Source organism: Betta splendens, chromosome 6, assembly GCF_900634795.4.
Source record: "Betta splendens chromosome 6, fBetSpl5.4, whole genome shotgun sequence".
Lineage (NCBI taxonomy): Eukaryota > Metazoa > Chordata > Actinopteri > Anabantiformes > Osphronemidae > Betta > Betta splendens.
This window is the reverse complement of record NC_040886.2, coordinates 12621146-12637749: the sequence shown is the minus strand read 5'-3', so window position 1 is coordinate 12637749 and position 16604 is coordinate 12621146. Positions and strand designations below refer to the sequence as shown.

At 44.6% G+C, this 16604-nt stretch overlaps 3 protein-coding genes, 1 long non-coding RNA gene and 7 other non-coding genes across 12 annotated transcripts; 10 read left to right on the top strand and 1 right to left on the bottom strand.

The window, feature by feature from the left end:
- Positions 1-574: 574 nt before the first annotated feature.
- Positions 575-673, top strand: LOC114858023 (small nucleolar RNA SNORD16). The gene has a single exon (XR_003786323.1). It is a non-coding gene; the product is annotated as a small nucleolar RNA SNORD16 (small nucleolar RNA).
- Positions 674-793: 120 nt separating this feature from the next.
- On the top strand, positions 794-2005 carry LOC114857329 (60S ribosomal protein L4-like). The gene is made up of 5 exons (XM_029153711.3): positions 794-802; positions 1158-1221; positions 1289-1445; positions 1629-1712; positions 1894-2005. Exons 1-5 carry the CDS (start codon positions 794-796, stop codon positions 1913-1915), a joined length of 336 nt encoding a protein of 111 aa, XP_029009544.3. The 3' UTR covers positions 1916-2005.
- Positions 1494-1561, top strand: LOC114858018 (small nucleolar RNA SNORD18). Its single transcript, XR_003786318.1, has one exon. It is a non-coding gene; the product is annotated as a small nucleolar RNA SNORD18 (small nucleolar RNA).
- Positions 1760-1823, top strand: LOC114858020 (small nucleolar RNA SNORD18). The gene has a single exon (XR_003786320.1). It is a non-coding gene; the product is annotated as a small nucleolar RNA SNORD18 (small nucleolar RNA).
- Positions 2006-3277: 1272 nt separating the features above from the next.
- rpl4 (ribosomal protein L4) lies at positions 3278-6354 on the top strand. Its single transcript, XM_029153627.3, has 10 exons — positions 3278-3434; positions 3972-4143; positions 4243-4349; positions 4583-4721; positions 4973-5097; positions 5211-5340; positions 5408-5564; positions 5753-5836; positions 6024-6144; positions 6218-6354. Exons 1-10 carry the CDS (start codon positions 3432-3434, stop codon positions 6293-6295), a joined length of 1116 nt encoding a protein of 371 aa, XP_029009460.1. The 5' UTR covers positions 3278-3431; the 3' UTR covers positions 6296-6354.
- On the top strand, positions 4416-4514 carry LOC114858024 (small nucleolar RNA SNORD16). Its single transcript, XR_003786324.1, has one exon. It is a non-coding gene; the product is annotated as a small nucleolar RNA SNORD16 (small nucleolar RNA).
- Positions 4796-4895, top strand: LOC114858021 (small nucleolar RNA SNORD16). Its single transcript, XR_003786321.1, has one exon. It is a non-coding gene; the product is annotated as a small nucleolar RNA SNORD16 (small nucleolar RNA).
- LOC114858017 (small nucleolar RNA SNORD18) lies at positions 5616-5683 on the top strand. Its single transcript, XR_003786317.1, has one exon. It is a non-coding gene; the product is annotated as a small nucleolar RNA SNORD18 (small nucleolar RNA).
- Positions 5887-5950, top strand: LOC114858019 (small nucleolar RNA SNORD18). The gene has a single exon (XR_003786319.1). It is a non-coding gene; the product is annotated as a small nucleolar RNA SNORD18 (small nucleolar RNA).
- A 24-nt stretch (positions 6355-6378) lies between the features above and the next one.
- map2k1 (mitogen-activated protein kinase kinase 1) lies at positions 6379-12661 on the bottom strand. Of its 2 annotated transcripts, none has more exons than XM_029153625.2 (11): positions 12385-12661; positions 8812-9022; positions 8548-8709; positions 8310-8387; positions 8145-8196; positions 7760-7884; positions 7287-7494; positions 7134-7198; positions 6986-7044; positions 6864-6909; positions 6379-6790 (listed from the first exon to the last, which is right to left on the bottom strand). In XM_029153625.2, exons 1-11 carry the CDS (start codon positions 12465-12467, stop codon positions 6677-6679), a joined length of 1203 nt encoding a protein of 400 aa, XP_029009458.1. In that variant the 5' UTR covers positions 12468-12661; the 3' UTR covers positions 6379-6676. The 2 variants fall into 2 exon arrangements, with proteins under 2 accessions (XP_029009458.1, XP_029009459.1); XM_029153626.2 differs by having other exon boundaries at positions 8548-8694; positions 12385-12659.
- A 324-nt stretch (positions 12662-12985) lies between these two features.
- On the top strand, positions 12986-16566 carry LOC114857280 (uncharacterized). The gene is made up of 2 exons (XR_003786192.3): positions 12986-13313; positions 15385-16566. It is a non-coding gene; the product is annotated as an uncharacterized LOC114857280 (long non-coding RNA).
- Positions 16567-16604: the final 38 nt, after the last annotated feature.

Below are 16604 nucleotides of genomic sequence, written 5' to 3'. Positions count from 1 at the left end.
GTATATTTTCCGCATTGTGATACAACAATCGGAAACCTGATTTTGACGGAAGTAGTATGAACCAAGGCGGAGGCATAAAAGGCTCACAGGAATTCTCGAGCGTCCTTTTCACTGTGGCCGGCTGAGCATGCGGAACGTGCTTCACGGCGAACTGTGAAGAATTTAAAAAAAATGGTAAGATATCCCACCTATTTCGTAATTAACACTTTATAACATAGGTTTGATTTATATTCAACAAACTGACTGTTATCAATAAAGGTTGATGAATAACGATCAAAAGATCTTAGCGATTCTAAGCTAGTACGAGGTGCTAATTTAAGATAAGTCATGCTTTATTGATCCCCTTGAGAAATTTGTTTTCTCTGCATTATACGCACAAGCAGTTGCAGCCACACATGGGGCGCTCGACTTGCTCAACGACACACTTTGTGGGATCCACTGGGTTCGAACAGGAAACCTACTTCCCGGATCACTCAGCCACCAGGCTGTTCAGCGGCACGAGTTATTAAAAAAAGTTATAAGGAGGAAGATACTTATTTCTCTAAGCAGTTTAAAGTATTGATTAGGTACCATTTGCTATGATGGTGTAATTTGCGTCTGACCCGGTGAACAGTGACAGTTGCCTGCTGTCTCAATCTGTCACAGGGTATTGATGTGAGCTAAATTCTGAGCAAATGTTTTCAACGGTGGGCAGCATGCACATTATGATGTATAGCTTTAGTCACCATGATCTTGTCTCTTAGGACACTGCATTGAGCAAACTCCAGAGGTTCCACTGCTGGTTAAGAAAAAGATGAGTATTGTAAGACCAAGGAGGCAGTGGTCTTGAAGCTGAAATCCTGGAATGGTGTCACAAGGTAACTTCCATTGCAGGAGTGATGGAATTTTTATCTGGGCCTTAAAAATCCTCGAGTTACTGTCTTGTGAAGAACCCTCAAATGGCTACAACACAAAGCAGAACTTAAAATGCTTGGCGATCTTTAGCAACTGCATTGAAAGGCTTAATTTGTCACTTTTATTGCCTCAATGTTTGTGTAAATGGCTGATTTGTATATACACTGGAATTTTTCTTTTTTTCTTTTTTTTTTTTTTTGCTAATTTTTTTTAGGTCTATGCCTCTGCGCATGTGCTGGTACAGGTGATATCAGGAACCACAGGCAGGGCTATGCATAATCTACAACAAAGATGCTGGCGTCACCAAAGCCTTCAGAAATGTCCCAGGTCAGTTACACTCCATATATGCTTTTTAGTAAAAGCAACAGGTTATCAACCTGTGTTTATCGTGTAGGCATCACACTGCAGAATGTGAACCAGCTGAACCTCCTGAGGCTCGCCCCTGGAGGTCACGTTGGACGCTTCTGTATCTGGACTGAGAGCGCTTTCCGCAAGCTGGATGAGCTGTACGGCACCTGGCGTAAACATTCTACCTTGAAGAAAGATTACAAGTAAGTGTTTATGCAGCAGACAAACCACACCATAAGAACTGACAAACAATACAGTGATGAGCTTCAACTTTAGTCCGTGTTTTTGAAAACGTGATATTAGCCAAAGTTCTGAGATTGTGCATTAATAACTAGCTCACTTTAAAAAAAAAATTCACTACACTAACCCCTTAAATCTTCCTCTAGCCTGCCAATGCACAAGATGACCAACACAGACCTGACCAGAATGCTCAAGAGTGAAGTAATCCAGAAAGCACTTCGTGCACCAAAGTAAGCAGTGCTTCATCAAAGTTCTTTCTTTCAGATTTTTGTCTTGTCAACTATGATGATCCACTTCAAGTCCGTGTTTCTGAACCCTGATTATAAAGAAGTCCTGATTTGACACATGAAAATGATTTATTACGGAGTTTAAAAGTTCACTTTTTATAAAGCTGTTGTGTTGTATTTGCAGTAAGAAACTGCAGAACAGATGAAAGCTGTTGAAACTAAAGAAGAAACAAGTAAAGTGGACATTTGTCACATTTCTACATGCTGGAGTGAATAAATCAGTTGTTTCAAAACAATGAGTCAGCTCTGTCATTGAAAGCTATAAGGTTGTGTTCACAGAAGCAAATAAATCAATGTTTTGGTGCTGTAAGGGCATGTTCTAAAAGAACAGCACGTGCTGAGAATCTCCTCTTGGTTTAATTGTTCCAAAACATGACTATCAGGCAAGTATTTTGTACAGATAGAGTTGAATATGATTTGTGGATGAAACTGCCAGAAACTAGAATCAGTCAAAGATGGGTTATATAAAGTTGTGATAAATTTGCAGGTAAGAATGCAGTTAGACACTGGATGCTTCAGTGCCCACAAACCGTTTGAACCCCACTCACATGGCACCTGTATAGGCTACAGGGGTGGTGTCCACAGCTGACTTACTAGTATTCTGACAATGTTTATATAGACGACTGCTTATAAAATGGGAAATGCAATTAATAATGGGTTGAAAGATTATATGTACTTTAGTCTTGGTTATTTAGCAGTAAGAGTCAGGCCATTAAACTGAGTACTAAAAAAATCTCAGGACAAAAATAAAACTTTTAGAGCTTGAGGCCAACCTAAATATTTAATAAGCAACGTCATTACTCACAGATGAGCACTGACTGGTTGCCACAGTGCATGTATGTAAAAGCAAAACTGTCTCTTGTTCTTGGTAGTTTCTCCTGGGAGTCAACAGGTAACTAGAATTATCACAGTCATGTGTTAAATAAAAGGTCGGAAAACTAGTGAATATGTCCTTCGCTGTATTTTTCATTATCAAATTCCTTCACATGCATGCGGATCATTGCGTTTCACGTCTTGGGTGGATCTAAAGATCACACCAGACACTGACTGCTGCAATTCGCTGAAGAAATAAAAAATAAACAAGCTAAAATTAAATAACATGGGGAAAAGAAAAGTTACGCTTTTGCAAAGGAAACGTAAAGCAAAACTTTTGATAGTCCCAACTATCGCGTGACATCATGAGGTTACACGTACAACGCAACTTTATAGTAAACATCAAAAAATTGTTGAAGTTTTCTATAGCCTATTTAGTATACGTTTTAAACATGAAAACAGATTTATTAAATATATAATCAATATTTTATTACAAAATCTAATAATCAACGTTACCAAGAAAGTAGTTCGTTATTACGTATATCCGTCGCCAACATGGAGTAGTTAAATAGTCCCAAATGTAGGAAACAACTTTACAGTTTTCTTTTGTGTGGTTTGACAGGTTTAAGCAAAAGTACAAATGTAAACATGTATGCACTTATAGCAATTCCACTGTGTGCCTTTTCTAAGTTAGAACATAACAATGATCGAAATGCTGGAATAACGGAAGTAGAACGGACCCAGGCGGAGGCATAAAGCGATAGGGGCGATTTACCAGCTTCCTTTTTACTGTGGCCGCCTGAGCGTGTGGAGCGTGGTTCCCGGCGAGCCGTAAAGTATTTACCTAAAATGGTAAGATATTGCACGCATTTCGTTATTACCTTGGTATTATAGTACGCGGGTTTTGTACATACGATATAGTGAACGATTAGACTATTATTAAAGAACCGTAGGAAAGCTATGTTTATGTTTAACGGAGAAGTGTCCGAAAACTCCCGGCTAGCTAGGCTAACACGAGGAGCCATTTTGGAAGGCCAGCCTTACTAGCTCTACGCAGCTGCACGTGTGATTGTTCAGGTGGATGAGGAGCTGTGTTCAGAGCGTTTCATTTATAACTGTTATTCATGGATCAGTTTTTTGTCGGTAATTTACCCGAAACTCCTCACAAAGCTTTTCGCTATGGCTGAGCAAGGTAACGCAATGATGGCCCGCTAACGTCAAATCGTGCTAGTGCAGGCGAGGTAGGCTAGGGCCAACAGCCACCGATGAGACGGTAGTGTGTTCTTAAGGCACATGGTCTGTCTTGTTTTTTTTTTGTTTTGTTTTTTTTCAATTTTGCCGACCAAACTCGTGTATCTGTCTGATCTGTCTTTTCATCTGCTCCATTAGGCCTGCTCCCGACCCTTGATCTCGGTTTATTCCGAGAAAGGAGAATCATCAGGCAAAAATGTTGTCATGCCTGCTGTGTTTCGGGCTCCAATTCGCCCTGATGTTGTGAATTTTGTTCACACCAACATGCGCAAGAACAACCGTCAGCCTTATGCAGTCAGTGAACTTGCAGGTAAATGAATAGTAACTTTTTTTATTCTTTGGGTCTTGGTTGAAGCAACCATTCAAGGTATATGACTTAAACTCTCCCCCTGATTGTGTGTTTTTTCAGGCCACCAGACTAGTGCAGAGTCCTGGGGTACTGGAAGAGCTGTGGCCCGTATTCCCCGCGTGAGGGGTGGCGGTACCCACCGCTCTGGCCAGGGTGCTTTTGGGAATGTATCTTTTTTTTTTAAATAACTTTTATATCACTTAATATTAAATGGCAAATTTGAATTTGAGATTTGCCGTGATGGTGTAATTTGCGTCTGACTCTGTGACCAGCGACCAAGCGCCTAATGGTCATAAGCTGGCCAGATGGCTGACGAACACGGAGTCTGAGCAGGTCTTTTTTTAAATGGTTCAGTAGTTTTGTCTTAGTAGTTGTCCAACCTTGACTTGGCTCCGTGTAGATGTGTCGTGGAGGACGGATGTTTGCCCCCACAAAGACCTGGCGCCGCTGGCACCGTAGGATCAACGTGACCCAAAAGCGCTATGCCATCTGCTCTGCCCTGGCTGCTTCTGCTATTCCTGCACTTGTCCTGTCCAAAGGTAAGCTTTTCATAAGCAATTACAATATAGCAATTATTTATATGCAGGGAGACATGTATTTCCCATTATTAACTTGCCATGATGGTGTAATTTGCGTCTGACTCGGTGAACAGTGACAGTTGCCTGCTGTCTTAAAGCTGTCACAGGGTATTGATGTGAGCTAAAGTCTGAGCAAGCTTCCAAAATGGTAGGCAGTATTTACGCCACTAGTAGTCTGTTATGTCCTCAGTCATCAAAATTTTGTCTCACAGGACACCGCATTGAGGAAATCCCAGAGGTGCCACTGGTGGTTGAAGACAAAGTTGAGGGTTACAAGAAGACCAAGGAGGCAGTGCTCTTGCTGAAGAAGCTTAAAGCATGGAATGACATCAAGAAGGTTATTTCAGTTGCACACAACTTGCAGGGGAATATGCGCCAACAGTCCCCCAGTCTAAAAGCCAATGTGGCTTTGGTTTGTATTAACTTTGGGGTTTTATTTTTTGTTCTCAGGTCTATGCTTCTCAGCGTATGCGTGCTGGTAAGGGTAAGATGAGGAACCGCAGACGAATCCAACGCAGAGGGCCATGCATTATCTACAACCAAGATGCTGGCGTCACCAAAGCCTTCAGAAATATCCCAGGTCAGTTACACTCCATATATGCTTTTTAGTAAAAGCAACAGGTTATCAACCTGTGTTTATCGTGTAGGCATCACACTGCAGAATGTGAACCAACTGAACCTCCTGAGGCTTGCCCCTGGAGGTCACGTTGGACGCTTCTGTATCTGGACTGAGAGCGCTTTCCGCAAGCTGGATGAGCTGTACGGCACCTGGCGTAAACATTCTACCTTGAAGAAAGATTACAAGTAAGTGTTTATGCAGCAGACAAACCACACCATAAGAACAACTGACAAACAATACAGTGATGAGCTTCAACTTTAGTCCGTGTTTTTGAAAACGTGATATTAGCCAAAGTTCTGAGATTGTGCATTAATAACTAGCTTTTTTTTAAAGAAAATAATTTTATTAAACTAACCCCTAAATCTTCTCCTAGCCTGCCAATGCACAAGATGACCAACACAGACCTGACCAGAATTCTCAAGAGTGAAGTAATCCAGAAAGCACTTCGTGCACCAAAGTAAGCAGTGCTTCATCAAAGTTATTTTTTTTTTCAGATTTTTGTCTTGTCAACTATGATGATCTACTTCAAGTCCGTGTTTCTGAACCCTGATTATAAGGAAGTCCTGATTTGACACATGAAAATGATCATTGCTGAGTTTAAAAGTTCAGTTTTTTTTAATAAAACTGTTGTGTTGTATTTGCAGTAGGAAGAAGAACCGCAGAGTGCTGAAGAAGAATCCCCTAAAGAACTTTAGGATAATGATTAAACTCAACCCGTATGCCATGACAGCAAGACGTCATGCCATCCTAAAGCATGACCCTAAAGTGAGTGAAAACATTTAGGTTGAACTGCAACACATGGCGTATTGAAGTGTGACTAAAATTGTTCTCTTCTTAGATCAAGGCTAAGATGCTGAAGCGTAAGAGCCCCAAGAAGAAACCTGCAAAGAAGGTGCCAGCTGCACCCAAGGCATAAATTTCTACATGCATACAGACTGGAAGTCAATGATGAATAAATCAGTTCTTTCAAAGGCACGAGTCGGAGCAGTCATTCAAAGCTTAATGTTCACAAAGATTTATTATTTAGACTTTAGTTCACAGAAGCTATAACAAGTCAGCCTTTTGGCATAAAGGAATGTCAAGCACACAGGTTGAGCAGCATTTGTCGATAACGTTTGATCTTTAGAAAACATGGCTATTCAGACAGGCCTTTTGTACAGCCTAGAGTTACCCAACACTTAATTTCACTTGGCATGAAGATTTATACACCAACTGTAGCTTGCACATGTTCTTAACCCACAAGCTTTAATATAAACCAATACCATCTCCTCTAAAATATAAATCTAGTCACTTGACTTTACATTGCGGTTCCATGGGTGGGTGTTCCAGGCTTATTGAGTCCAATGGTGCTGCACAACCAGCCTGCAAAGTCCACCTGCTCGGCCTCCGACTGCTTGATGAAGGGGTGAATCTAATGAGGGAGGGGAAAATGTAAGATTACGTACAAGTACAAGATTATAGTGGTGCTAAATATGAATACACACCATTAACTGTTTCAGATCTGCTCTCTCTGCAGGGTTCTTGATCAAACTGCAACAAATGCACAATATTTTGAGTTGAACAGTTACAGTCGCTAGCAGGTGCCAGTAAATGCTTGCTTACATACCATTTATTGACAAAGTCCTGAAAGTCTGTGCTAAAAATCCCAGGAAGCTTTGGTGGAGGCTGAAAATGAGCCAACATAATTAAATGCACATGGGTTGTATCTGCCAGTATGTACAATAAAGGTTCAGTATAGTGGACCCCCCCCTCACCTCATTGACTATGTAATCAAGCAGCTCAAATATTGCCATCGGTGGTCTGCTGTCGGGTCCATACGCTGGGAGGGAAAAGGCCAGTGTCTGTTAGTCCTCAAACGCACACCAACGCCGCTGTTTTCCAAAATATCACGGTCACTTCAGACTTACAGCTTCCTGGTCTCCCTGGAGGCCGCGGCTTTGGCGAGGACTCGCTGGAGGCCACTTCCCCTTCTATGGGGCAGCCAAAAATCTGTTCCAGCTCCTTAGCATCAGGAGGGGGGATAGGGAAGCGTCCAATGGCCATTTCCACCAGGGACAGACCCATACTCCATATGTCTGACTGGACGGAGTAATGAGTGCCCTGCAAACGCTCAGGCTGCACAACACACATGCAGACATTGACTTGTGAAACTTTCAACATAAAGTAGAACTTAGCTTCTGAGAGCTGTAATGTATTTGTTTGATTCACATTTAAAGTTGCACTGCCTCCAAGCAAACAGACTACTCCTGAAAACCTGAATGTTCTTTTTCTCATCCAAAGCAGATCTAATGTTGTGTCTATTATTTTAGTTAGTAGTTGTTGAGATTAGTGTAAGAGGCTAATGTGTGATAGAGGAGACGAGTGCATCCACTGAACTCACAGACATATAGGAGCGAGTGCCCACAAAGGAGTTGGCCATGGAGTCTATGAGCTGCCCGCTCACTCCGAAGTCGCACAGCTTGATCTCACCCCTGGAATTCACCAGGATGTTAGAAGGCTTGACATCTGTAAAAAGGCACACGCATTAATTTAACGGGGATGACGAGGAGCACAAAGACACAGCAGCATAGACTCCAAGGCTCATGTTAAATGCTTTAATGAATTATACATATGTATATGTGGACGCAGGTGTATCTGATCCAGGAAATGACTGTGAGGTGAAGATCGATACTCTGAGTGCTGCAATCCTGAGCATTAGGAGGGAAGACGTCGCTCTGAAGCTAATGGGAGGCCTGCTTGAATGTGTGACATATAGTATGACTGACCTCTGTGCATGATCTTGTGTTTCTCCCTCAGGTAGGAGAGGCCTTTGATAACCTGGAAAGACAAGCGTTCCACCAGAAGGATACCGATTAGAGAAGCAACACGACTGTGTGTGCAGTGCCACAAATACAGCGTGGAGCTCGTGGGAGACGCGTTGCGTTACTCACGGCAATGCTGACTTTGCCAAGGATCTGCTCAGGGATCTTGCCTGCTTTTTTTAGCGACTGGTCCAAAGAGCCGCCGTCCTGCAGAGAAGTAGCATGGAGAGAATTTGCGCAAAGATATCACGCGTGCGCTGACATTCAAAAGGCCAATGAGCTCATCCCACAACTCTAATTCTCTTAAACACATCCTTTACTAGCGTGAATGTGGCCCCCGCAGACGTGACACGTTACAGAGCTCTACCATGTGCTCCATGCAGATGCTGATCTCTCCGTCGCTGTAGAAGGCGCCGTAAAAGCCCACGATGTACGGGGAGTTACACTCGTGCAGCACCTGCAGCTCCCTAATGATCTGGTTCCTGATGGCAGGTTTGATCTCCAGGTGGATCAGCTGGAAAGCACCAGACTTCATTTACACAAAATGGAAGTAGTGAGCAGCGTTGGGTTCTTTTCTATAATGTTTCTCATCAGTGCTACACGACTAGCGTCTGCCGGCCCCGCGGCTCACCTTCCTCGCCATGATCAGGCCCGAGGGCCGGTGGGAGACCTTGAACACCACCCCCCCGTTGCCGGCGCCCAGCTCGCAGATCTTCTCGAAGTCGTCGTCCTTGAGCTCTCCCACCTTCTGCTTCTGTGTGAGAAAGGCCTCCAGGCGCTTCCGCTGCTGCTCATCCAGCTCCAGCTCCTCCAGCTTCTTCTGCAGCGCCTCCAAGTTGGTTCTTATGGCAGAAAAAAACAATTGCATAAGCAACAAATAGGTTCCTTGATCTCCTGCCTGCTTAAGAAGTTGACTGTGGGGTGAAGTCGGAGCTTCTCCGCTGACGTGTAATTCAGTATGAGCTTCATCTCTGACGCCTTGAAGACTAATTCCTTAATCAGTCACTTCCATTTTCCTTTGTATTCATTTAAAGTGAAAAGCCAACTGATTTCTACTGTAAATGACAAGTGAATCAAAGAAAAGTCATGCATGAGCTGAGTTCTCCTCAGCTGCTGTGATGTAATAATGGTGCTACTCTTTCACATCTGCATTACAATATTCCCATCTACGCTTAATAAGAGGGTTTTGATTGAACCTAGCGCTAATTATGTGTTTTTCTGAAATCTTTGCAACGGAGCACGACTCAGCGGAGAGCTGCTGGAGCTCAGCGTGCGGCAGAGAGAGGGTTAAGTGCTTGTGCTCCTGACAGCGGGCCTGCATATCCATGGAGACGAGGCGCTGGGTTTGAGCCGGCCGCGGGCGGCGTGGGCGTTTTGTCGACACGAGTGCGAGGTGGAGGAGGCAGCGGAGAGGATCGCACTCCAAACAGTGTACGTGGGAGGGACCACAGTCACTGCACACAGACCCCCCCCCCACCGGGTAGCTGGCCTTTTGTGCTCCAAGGACGCCTCGCACAAGATGCAATATGTATATATAACAAAAGTGCTGGAAAGACTACAGCATCACTGTTACGAAAGAGGAGTCACACCTAAATCAGGATTTTACTATTTAAACTTTAATATTTGTTCATTTTAACACTATTTCATACAATATTATGTATTTAAGCATCCATGCCTATACGTTCACTGCATAAATAGAACAGAGTGAGGCTGAAAGCAAAATGAGTCATTATGAAAGGAATCATATTTGAGAATGAAATCAAAGTGTAATTAAAATAATAAAATAATCAGAGTTGATTTAAAGTGAAAAAGATAAAACATGTTGATGAGAGTGTAAAATGTTCATCACATTCACGGCCAATAACTCAGCTGTTTAGGGTGCACATAAAGAGATGACACGCTCCAGGTTTTATTAACTACAGAGTATTTCCCCCTTTGATTTATCTTCCACTGACTGCTATTAAACCAGTGTTTCAGTTTCAGAGACAAACGCACGCAGACGCTAACACAAACCTCAGCAACATGACATGGACAAAACACGCGTGCTCCTTCATGTTAAAACAGCAGATAAGTGAAAAAGAGTTAATAACTCATTTAGGTTCTACATCAAACTAGTTGTATTTGTACTGACGTGTGAATATGAGGAGCAATATTTTCTATTAGCCATAAACATCAGATGACTTCATCACCTCCACCTGTGTGTGGGTCGGTTCCTCAGGACCGGCTGTGTGTGGGACCCGGTCCAGGACCCGGTCCAGGTTCATGTTTGCTCTTGGATAATGCCGCATGCTTGGCTGACACTATGTGGTCCACGGTTATTACAGCACAGTTATTTCATGGCCGCCAGCCATTTCCTGCTGAGGAAGCATTTGCTACGATGGATGCATTTTTTTTAACCGGGCCAGAAAGCGCTGGGTTCGGTAACAGGCTCATCGATCGCATTAGGCTCCTTTAAATGTTGATCACACCTGAGCTGTTCGTACCCGAGTCCAACCTCTAATACAGAATCTCTGCTTCCTCCTCCTTAACTAACCTCCAGCCGCATAAATGGTGCAGACACTTGCTGGTCCTCTGCATCCATAACCCTCTCACCTATTCTTCTACCAGCCACTCACACACAAATCATCATTCTACTCAATCAATCAAAGAAATGAGGATTTATCTAAATTACTGCAGAGATTTGCGCCCTCTGCCACTGTGTGCTGCTCTCATCACACATCTGTCTGCTTCACAACAACGCCCATTCACACGCCCCACTCACACATAAATATGATTTATGGGCGCTGGACACTCCGGAGGTGCTCCTGTTATTAAATCTCGCCTGGCTGTTACAAAATAACACCTCTTGGCACAACACAATACGGTTCAGCAGCACCACAACCTGCAGCCTGCAGGAAAGTTTCATTTTATGCAGCGTCGGGGAACGAACGTGAGCGGCATGCGAGGGACGAGCCTCCAGAAACAGGGTTCACAGCTCGTTCTCGGGGCCTGAAAGCGTCTCCTTCCTGGTTGTGGCTTCATTCCACCGCGCTGCTCCTCGAACCCGTCGCAGCCTGTCCAGCAGCAGCAGCAGCAGCAGCAGCAGCAGCAGCAGCAGGAATGTGCTGAGCTTCGCGCCAAGAGCGCGTCATCGCCCGCGAGCTCTGCTGAACAAAGTCCAAAAACGCCGTCTTTGTCCAGCTTCATGGACGTGGTGGAACCAAACATGGGCCTAAGTTCAAATATTATCCCGCCCTTCAGGAATGAAGCAGCTCCAGATGCAAAGTGATGAAGCGATGCCGTACTTTGCCTCTGCAGCGAGACAGAACACAACGTGACAGGGATGCCAGCTTACGCAACCCAGAACTCAGCTGGTTCCTCTGATATAGAACCGGACCGCGGTGTCACCGCTGTTTAACGTCTCCATTACGGTGTTTAGTCAAACACTGGTGGGAGGAGGCCGCACTAAACTTGCCCAGCACACGGAGTTACTATCCTACACACTGTCTCCCTGCAAAGGTCGGCCTCTGACTAATCAGTGGGATGAGAGCAGAGAGCACATTAAAGACTATGAGGCTCGCTTTCATATGTGGGGAGGTGCAGAAACGGAAATCACAGGGAGGTCCAGACCCTACGTTAGTATCTGAAACCATTAGCTCTGTTGCTGATTGTTGCTATTGATCAGGCGTCTGTCCCAAACATTTCAAAAATACGAGCATTTGCTTGTTTTCACACTTTTCATCCGGTTCTTTCCCAAACGAGAAGTCGATATTTAATGACTGGCTGCTCAACAGAGTCGTTCACAAGCGTTAGTGCACATTTGGTGGCAGCAGCTAATGAAATGTGACGTTAGGGTTTGCATATTTAAATGTCCAGTGATCATCTTGGTCTTGTGGACAATGCATTAGAGAAAATGCTGTTAGAACGCGTCGATCTGAGCTGTCAACTAATAAAACAATCTAAAAGACCATCGTCGTGTCTATTTCCACTGAGCGGCTGAGAAATGATTTCAGTCTGGGCTAAAAGCTCAAGTCATTAACATGTCAATGAAATAATATGGTTTTATTAATTGTCTCTGAAGGATCTGTGCATCTGTGAGGTATCATAGCTTTCATTAGCCTCCACTGCAAACTGGGCATCTGACACGCATGACTGATAAAACCGTGAATCCACATATCGCAGCCATCGATCTGAGCATCGGAACCAAACGATCACTGTCACTCACTCTGAGGCTCCGGTGCCGTTAACGGCGTTCCCATCGGGGATCGGGTTGAGCTGGATCGGCTCTGGCTTCCTTCTCTTCTGCATGTTACTCACAGGCACCAGAAAAAGAACTACAGCGATGTGGATGAAGGAGCGGAACAACTGGAAGTCACGGATCCAGTCACGGCGATCGACGGGGAAGTGAGACGGAGCGCGGCGCTGTCATGAGCTGCACGGAGCAGGACTGATTCTGCGCTCATTAATGGGTGGATGTCAACGATCAGGCAGATGAGACGTCACAAGAATATTCACACGGTAAATATTTACGGCGAGGACGTGATGGGGACGGCGCTCCCCCTGCTGGCGACGGCCGGTGTTACAATGCTGTAGCCACAATAAAGGTTGTTTTTAAAACATTTACATTTTATTAAAATTGTATTTTTACATAAATATATTATCGTATATAAATATGCCAAATTTGAGCTAAAAAAATATTTTTTCAATAAACCACAATAAGCTTAAGTCAGAATATCAGATTATAGAAATCCATAAGACATAATTATGAATGTAATGGCTGATAGATAGTTGTTAACCAGTGCATGTGAAACATCACATTACACCAAACCTTGGAAACAGGACAAACAAACGTCATGAAACCAGATGCACCTGGCGGCTGATGACGTCACTAATCATACACTGAGGTCAGGTGTGCGATGTGTCTGACAGTAATGTTTGACTATAAGATGAGCAGTTGTGGTCAGAATGCCAGTGAATATAATAGACTGAGGGGTGTGTTCCTGTCGTTCATATTTTCATGGAACGTTGTGATTTCGGTCTGTGGTGATGGGCTTCACTCTATGAATCTGAGACACAAGCAGGAGGGGGTTGATATTAGTGAAATACACCAAATCAAGCAGATCAAACATGTGCAGAGTGGACCAGCAGCACAAAGTAAGTCATTCATTTCATCCAACACACTGATTGGTAGCCATTAAACATGCAAGGCACAGGAGACACAAAGGCCTCCTTCACAGTTAATTATCTAAACAAGCCTTTGCCCTTGTATCCTCCGCACAGGCTTTAGTTTCTGGTTTCATACGCAGCAATAATACTTCCCTTTATACATTTAGTATCTTCCCATATTGTTCCCACTCCCTCTGTCAGAGGATTAAAACAGTGTAACGGATCAGACCGATGCCCACCCGTCCTTGGACTTTGTGCACTTGAGCCTTTTTAAATTCCATCTGTTCAACGTGTGCAAAATAACACCGGACAAAGACGGGTTCACCTGTTAAACGGGAGCCTGTTGCTCCGACCGAAGCGTGTGTCAGCTGTCAGCCTACCGACAATTGATACGAAGCGGAATTAGAAAATTGCTACCGCTTTTGCGATTGTGCCCCGAAGTCCGTCACATTGTCGTGGCCGCCGACACAAGGCCGCCGAGCCGTGTCTGGTTTACTGAAAGCGTCTTGCTGCTAAATCATCTTTTTCTTCATAAAGCAGGGCTGACAGAGAGGCATTGGTCGTGAAACCCAGGGACAGAAACAAATAGACTTTTGACATGACAGTGGTCAACTGGGCTTTCACATTTACACCAATGCTTCTCCTCCATGGGGCCGAACAATGCCACGGGATGAATGTAAAGAGGGGAAAAAAAAATCACAGAAACACAACGGAGCTGCACAAACGCTTATGAAACAGGGACAGGCTTCAAGTGTAGTAACGATAAAAATCTTCAATTCCCTTTTTCATCAGAGAAAAAGTTAATTGACTAAAACATTCGACACAAAGCAGGAAGCTGTATAAACTCTCCCATTTCTCCTGTGCTCACGCGTGTCCCATTATTCAGGCCTAAGTTGCCTTTTTATACAAAGACTGATTGGATGAGGGTTAATTTTGGGATATGCAATATGTAGGAACGGTATGGAGTAAAATAATGAAGGTGTTGAAACTTTAATGGTGCCAGACAACTCCAGGCCAGAGATTCTGCGGGTCCTGTTTGGCTCCGAGAAACAATGCGGTGCCGCCGCCTCTCAGTGGCTGCTGGCTTCCACCGAGCCGCCAGGTGTGGTCATCAATAATAGACACAGAGTGGCAGCGCATCACAGCTACTGTTATTAACCACCACAGCCCTAGTCTCAATGTTGTTTTCCTCTTTAGACATGAGAACGGAAAACCCAGGGCTCCTAATGTGATGCAGCAGACGCCACTCTGAGCGTGACTGTACCTCTGCGGTGACGCGAGGAGACGGCAGATGAGACATTAAAGGCCCGAACCCGGGACGCGCTGATGGAGGGCGAGCGGCGGCGCCGGATGAGGGCAGTGCGCCGCGTCCCGTTTGATGCTGTGGGTTTATTGCCTCATCCAGCACCACTTTGCGCGGGGATCTGGGGATTTGTAGTCGGGCATCACAGCAGGTCACAGAGGCGGCTTCTGAGGCGGCTGATAACAGCAGCTACAAAGGAAGGCGGGTTCCCCCAACGCGCAAATCTGCCCGGCTAGAGCACGATACGGGCCACGGCGCGAAGGCCGGGCCAGGTCCAAACAGGCCCGTGATCCGTTTCACTCCCTTTAACAACAGGTATGTGCCTCTAATGGCTGAAACCCGTGTGGAACGTTAGAAATTCCCTCTTCGATCCACGTTCAAGGTAATAACCTGCAGACTGGATTAGTTTTCATCGGTCCTACATTGTTTCCTTCAGATTAAGAGTCCTCCCTCTGGACAGGAGGCGCGTGCAGACCAACGCTGACTGCCTGGTTTCTCCTTCCTAAATGCCTTTGCTGGCTAAGCTTAAAAAAATTGCCCCAAGTTGTGTATTTTACTGCTTGCAGAGATTGAGGCAAATCTTTAAATAGATTATAAGCTTTGCATGAAAAGGATGAACAGGAAAAAAAGAGACCAACTAGGGAAAAAACAAATAACTTCAGGATATATTATATATTAATGTATAATAATGATATAAAAGGAGGAATTTCTTTCCAGATCCTTCCGTGGTCTAATGGATTTTCATGTTTTATACAGGACATAATGTCCCTCAGCCAGAGGCAACGGGAAGGTGGAGCGGTGTCCTTCTGTTGGAGGAAGATAAGTCAGGCAGCTAATACAGAGGCAAAGACAACTGCTCCTTCCCCTACGTCTGAACAGATGTGCTTCATTTGGAGCCGGGCCAAAGGCGGCGCACAGCGGCCTCTCTGCGCCGGATGCGACTGCAAACACGCGTCCGATAAGGCCCAGGAAAACAACGGTCCGGCGCTCGGCTGAACCGAGGCGGAACAAGTGCTTGTAAATGATTGAGGCACGGACACACACACACGAGGGGCGCGCCGCTGGGAACGCCGCCGCTCCGGTTCAGCGGATAGAAATAGATGTGCAACGCTGACCTGCACCAGTTCACGGCCGGCGCACAGGCGGCCTCCACCACCGAGGCACTGGATGCAGATGCACAACGGCCAACAGATACACACAATAACATCTGTGGTCAATTTGGGGATTTGGTAGTTTCTGATTTTGGGCCACGGGGTCAAAAAAACAACTTCATGTCTTTTCTGAATTTCAATTGAATGACTATATGATATTCGGCTTGTAAGTATTTTTAAGGAGGCACTGCTACATTCAACGCAGTTGCATGCAAATGGTGATTACTGCAGTATGTGTGGGTGTTATATTGTGTTTTCAAACGGAGACGGGTCAAAGGTTCTGTCTCGTCCGCTGAGTTTTGTAGGTGATGATTGATGATGCACGTGATTCAGATCAGAGCAGTGAAGAGCTGTTGCCAGAAAGCTGAACCTGTTACTTGTATTTCTTTTAGAAAAAAATCTGATGCTGTTTTATATATTTTTTTTTTAAACTACAGTCCAAAAATACCAAAACAAGGTCTCTTGTCTTCTGTGCTGTCACTGCACTCTGTGAAGTCTGGCACTCAGCTGCTAGCTTGTTTGCGCTCGCTGAAGACATAAATGTTTGAAATGAATCAAAAAATATTTTAATTTATTTAAAAATTAATCAATAATTAACCAAACAGATGGGCACTGTAGTTTTTAGCATATGTTATCTAACTAGGAATAACCAGAGCTTTGTTGGGGGCTGTTTGCATTCGCGTGTTAATTCACATTCGGTGCTTGACTTGAGTGTTGACGGCACCAGGACGCGTCGACGGCCTCAAACAAGCTGAAGAAACCGTGTTCGTCGACGTGAAGACACATGTTCAACAGCGGCTGCTCGGCTGCACGCGCTTAAGGAGT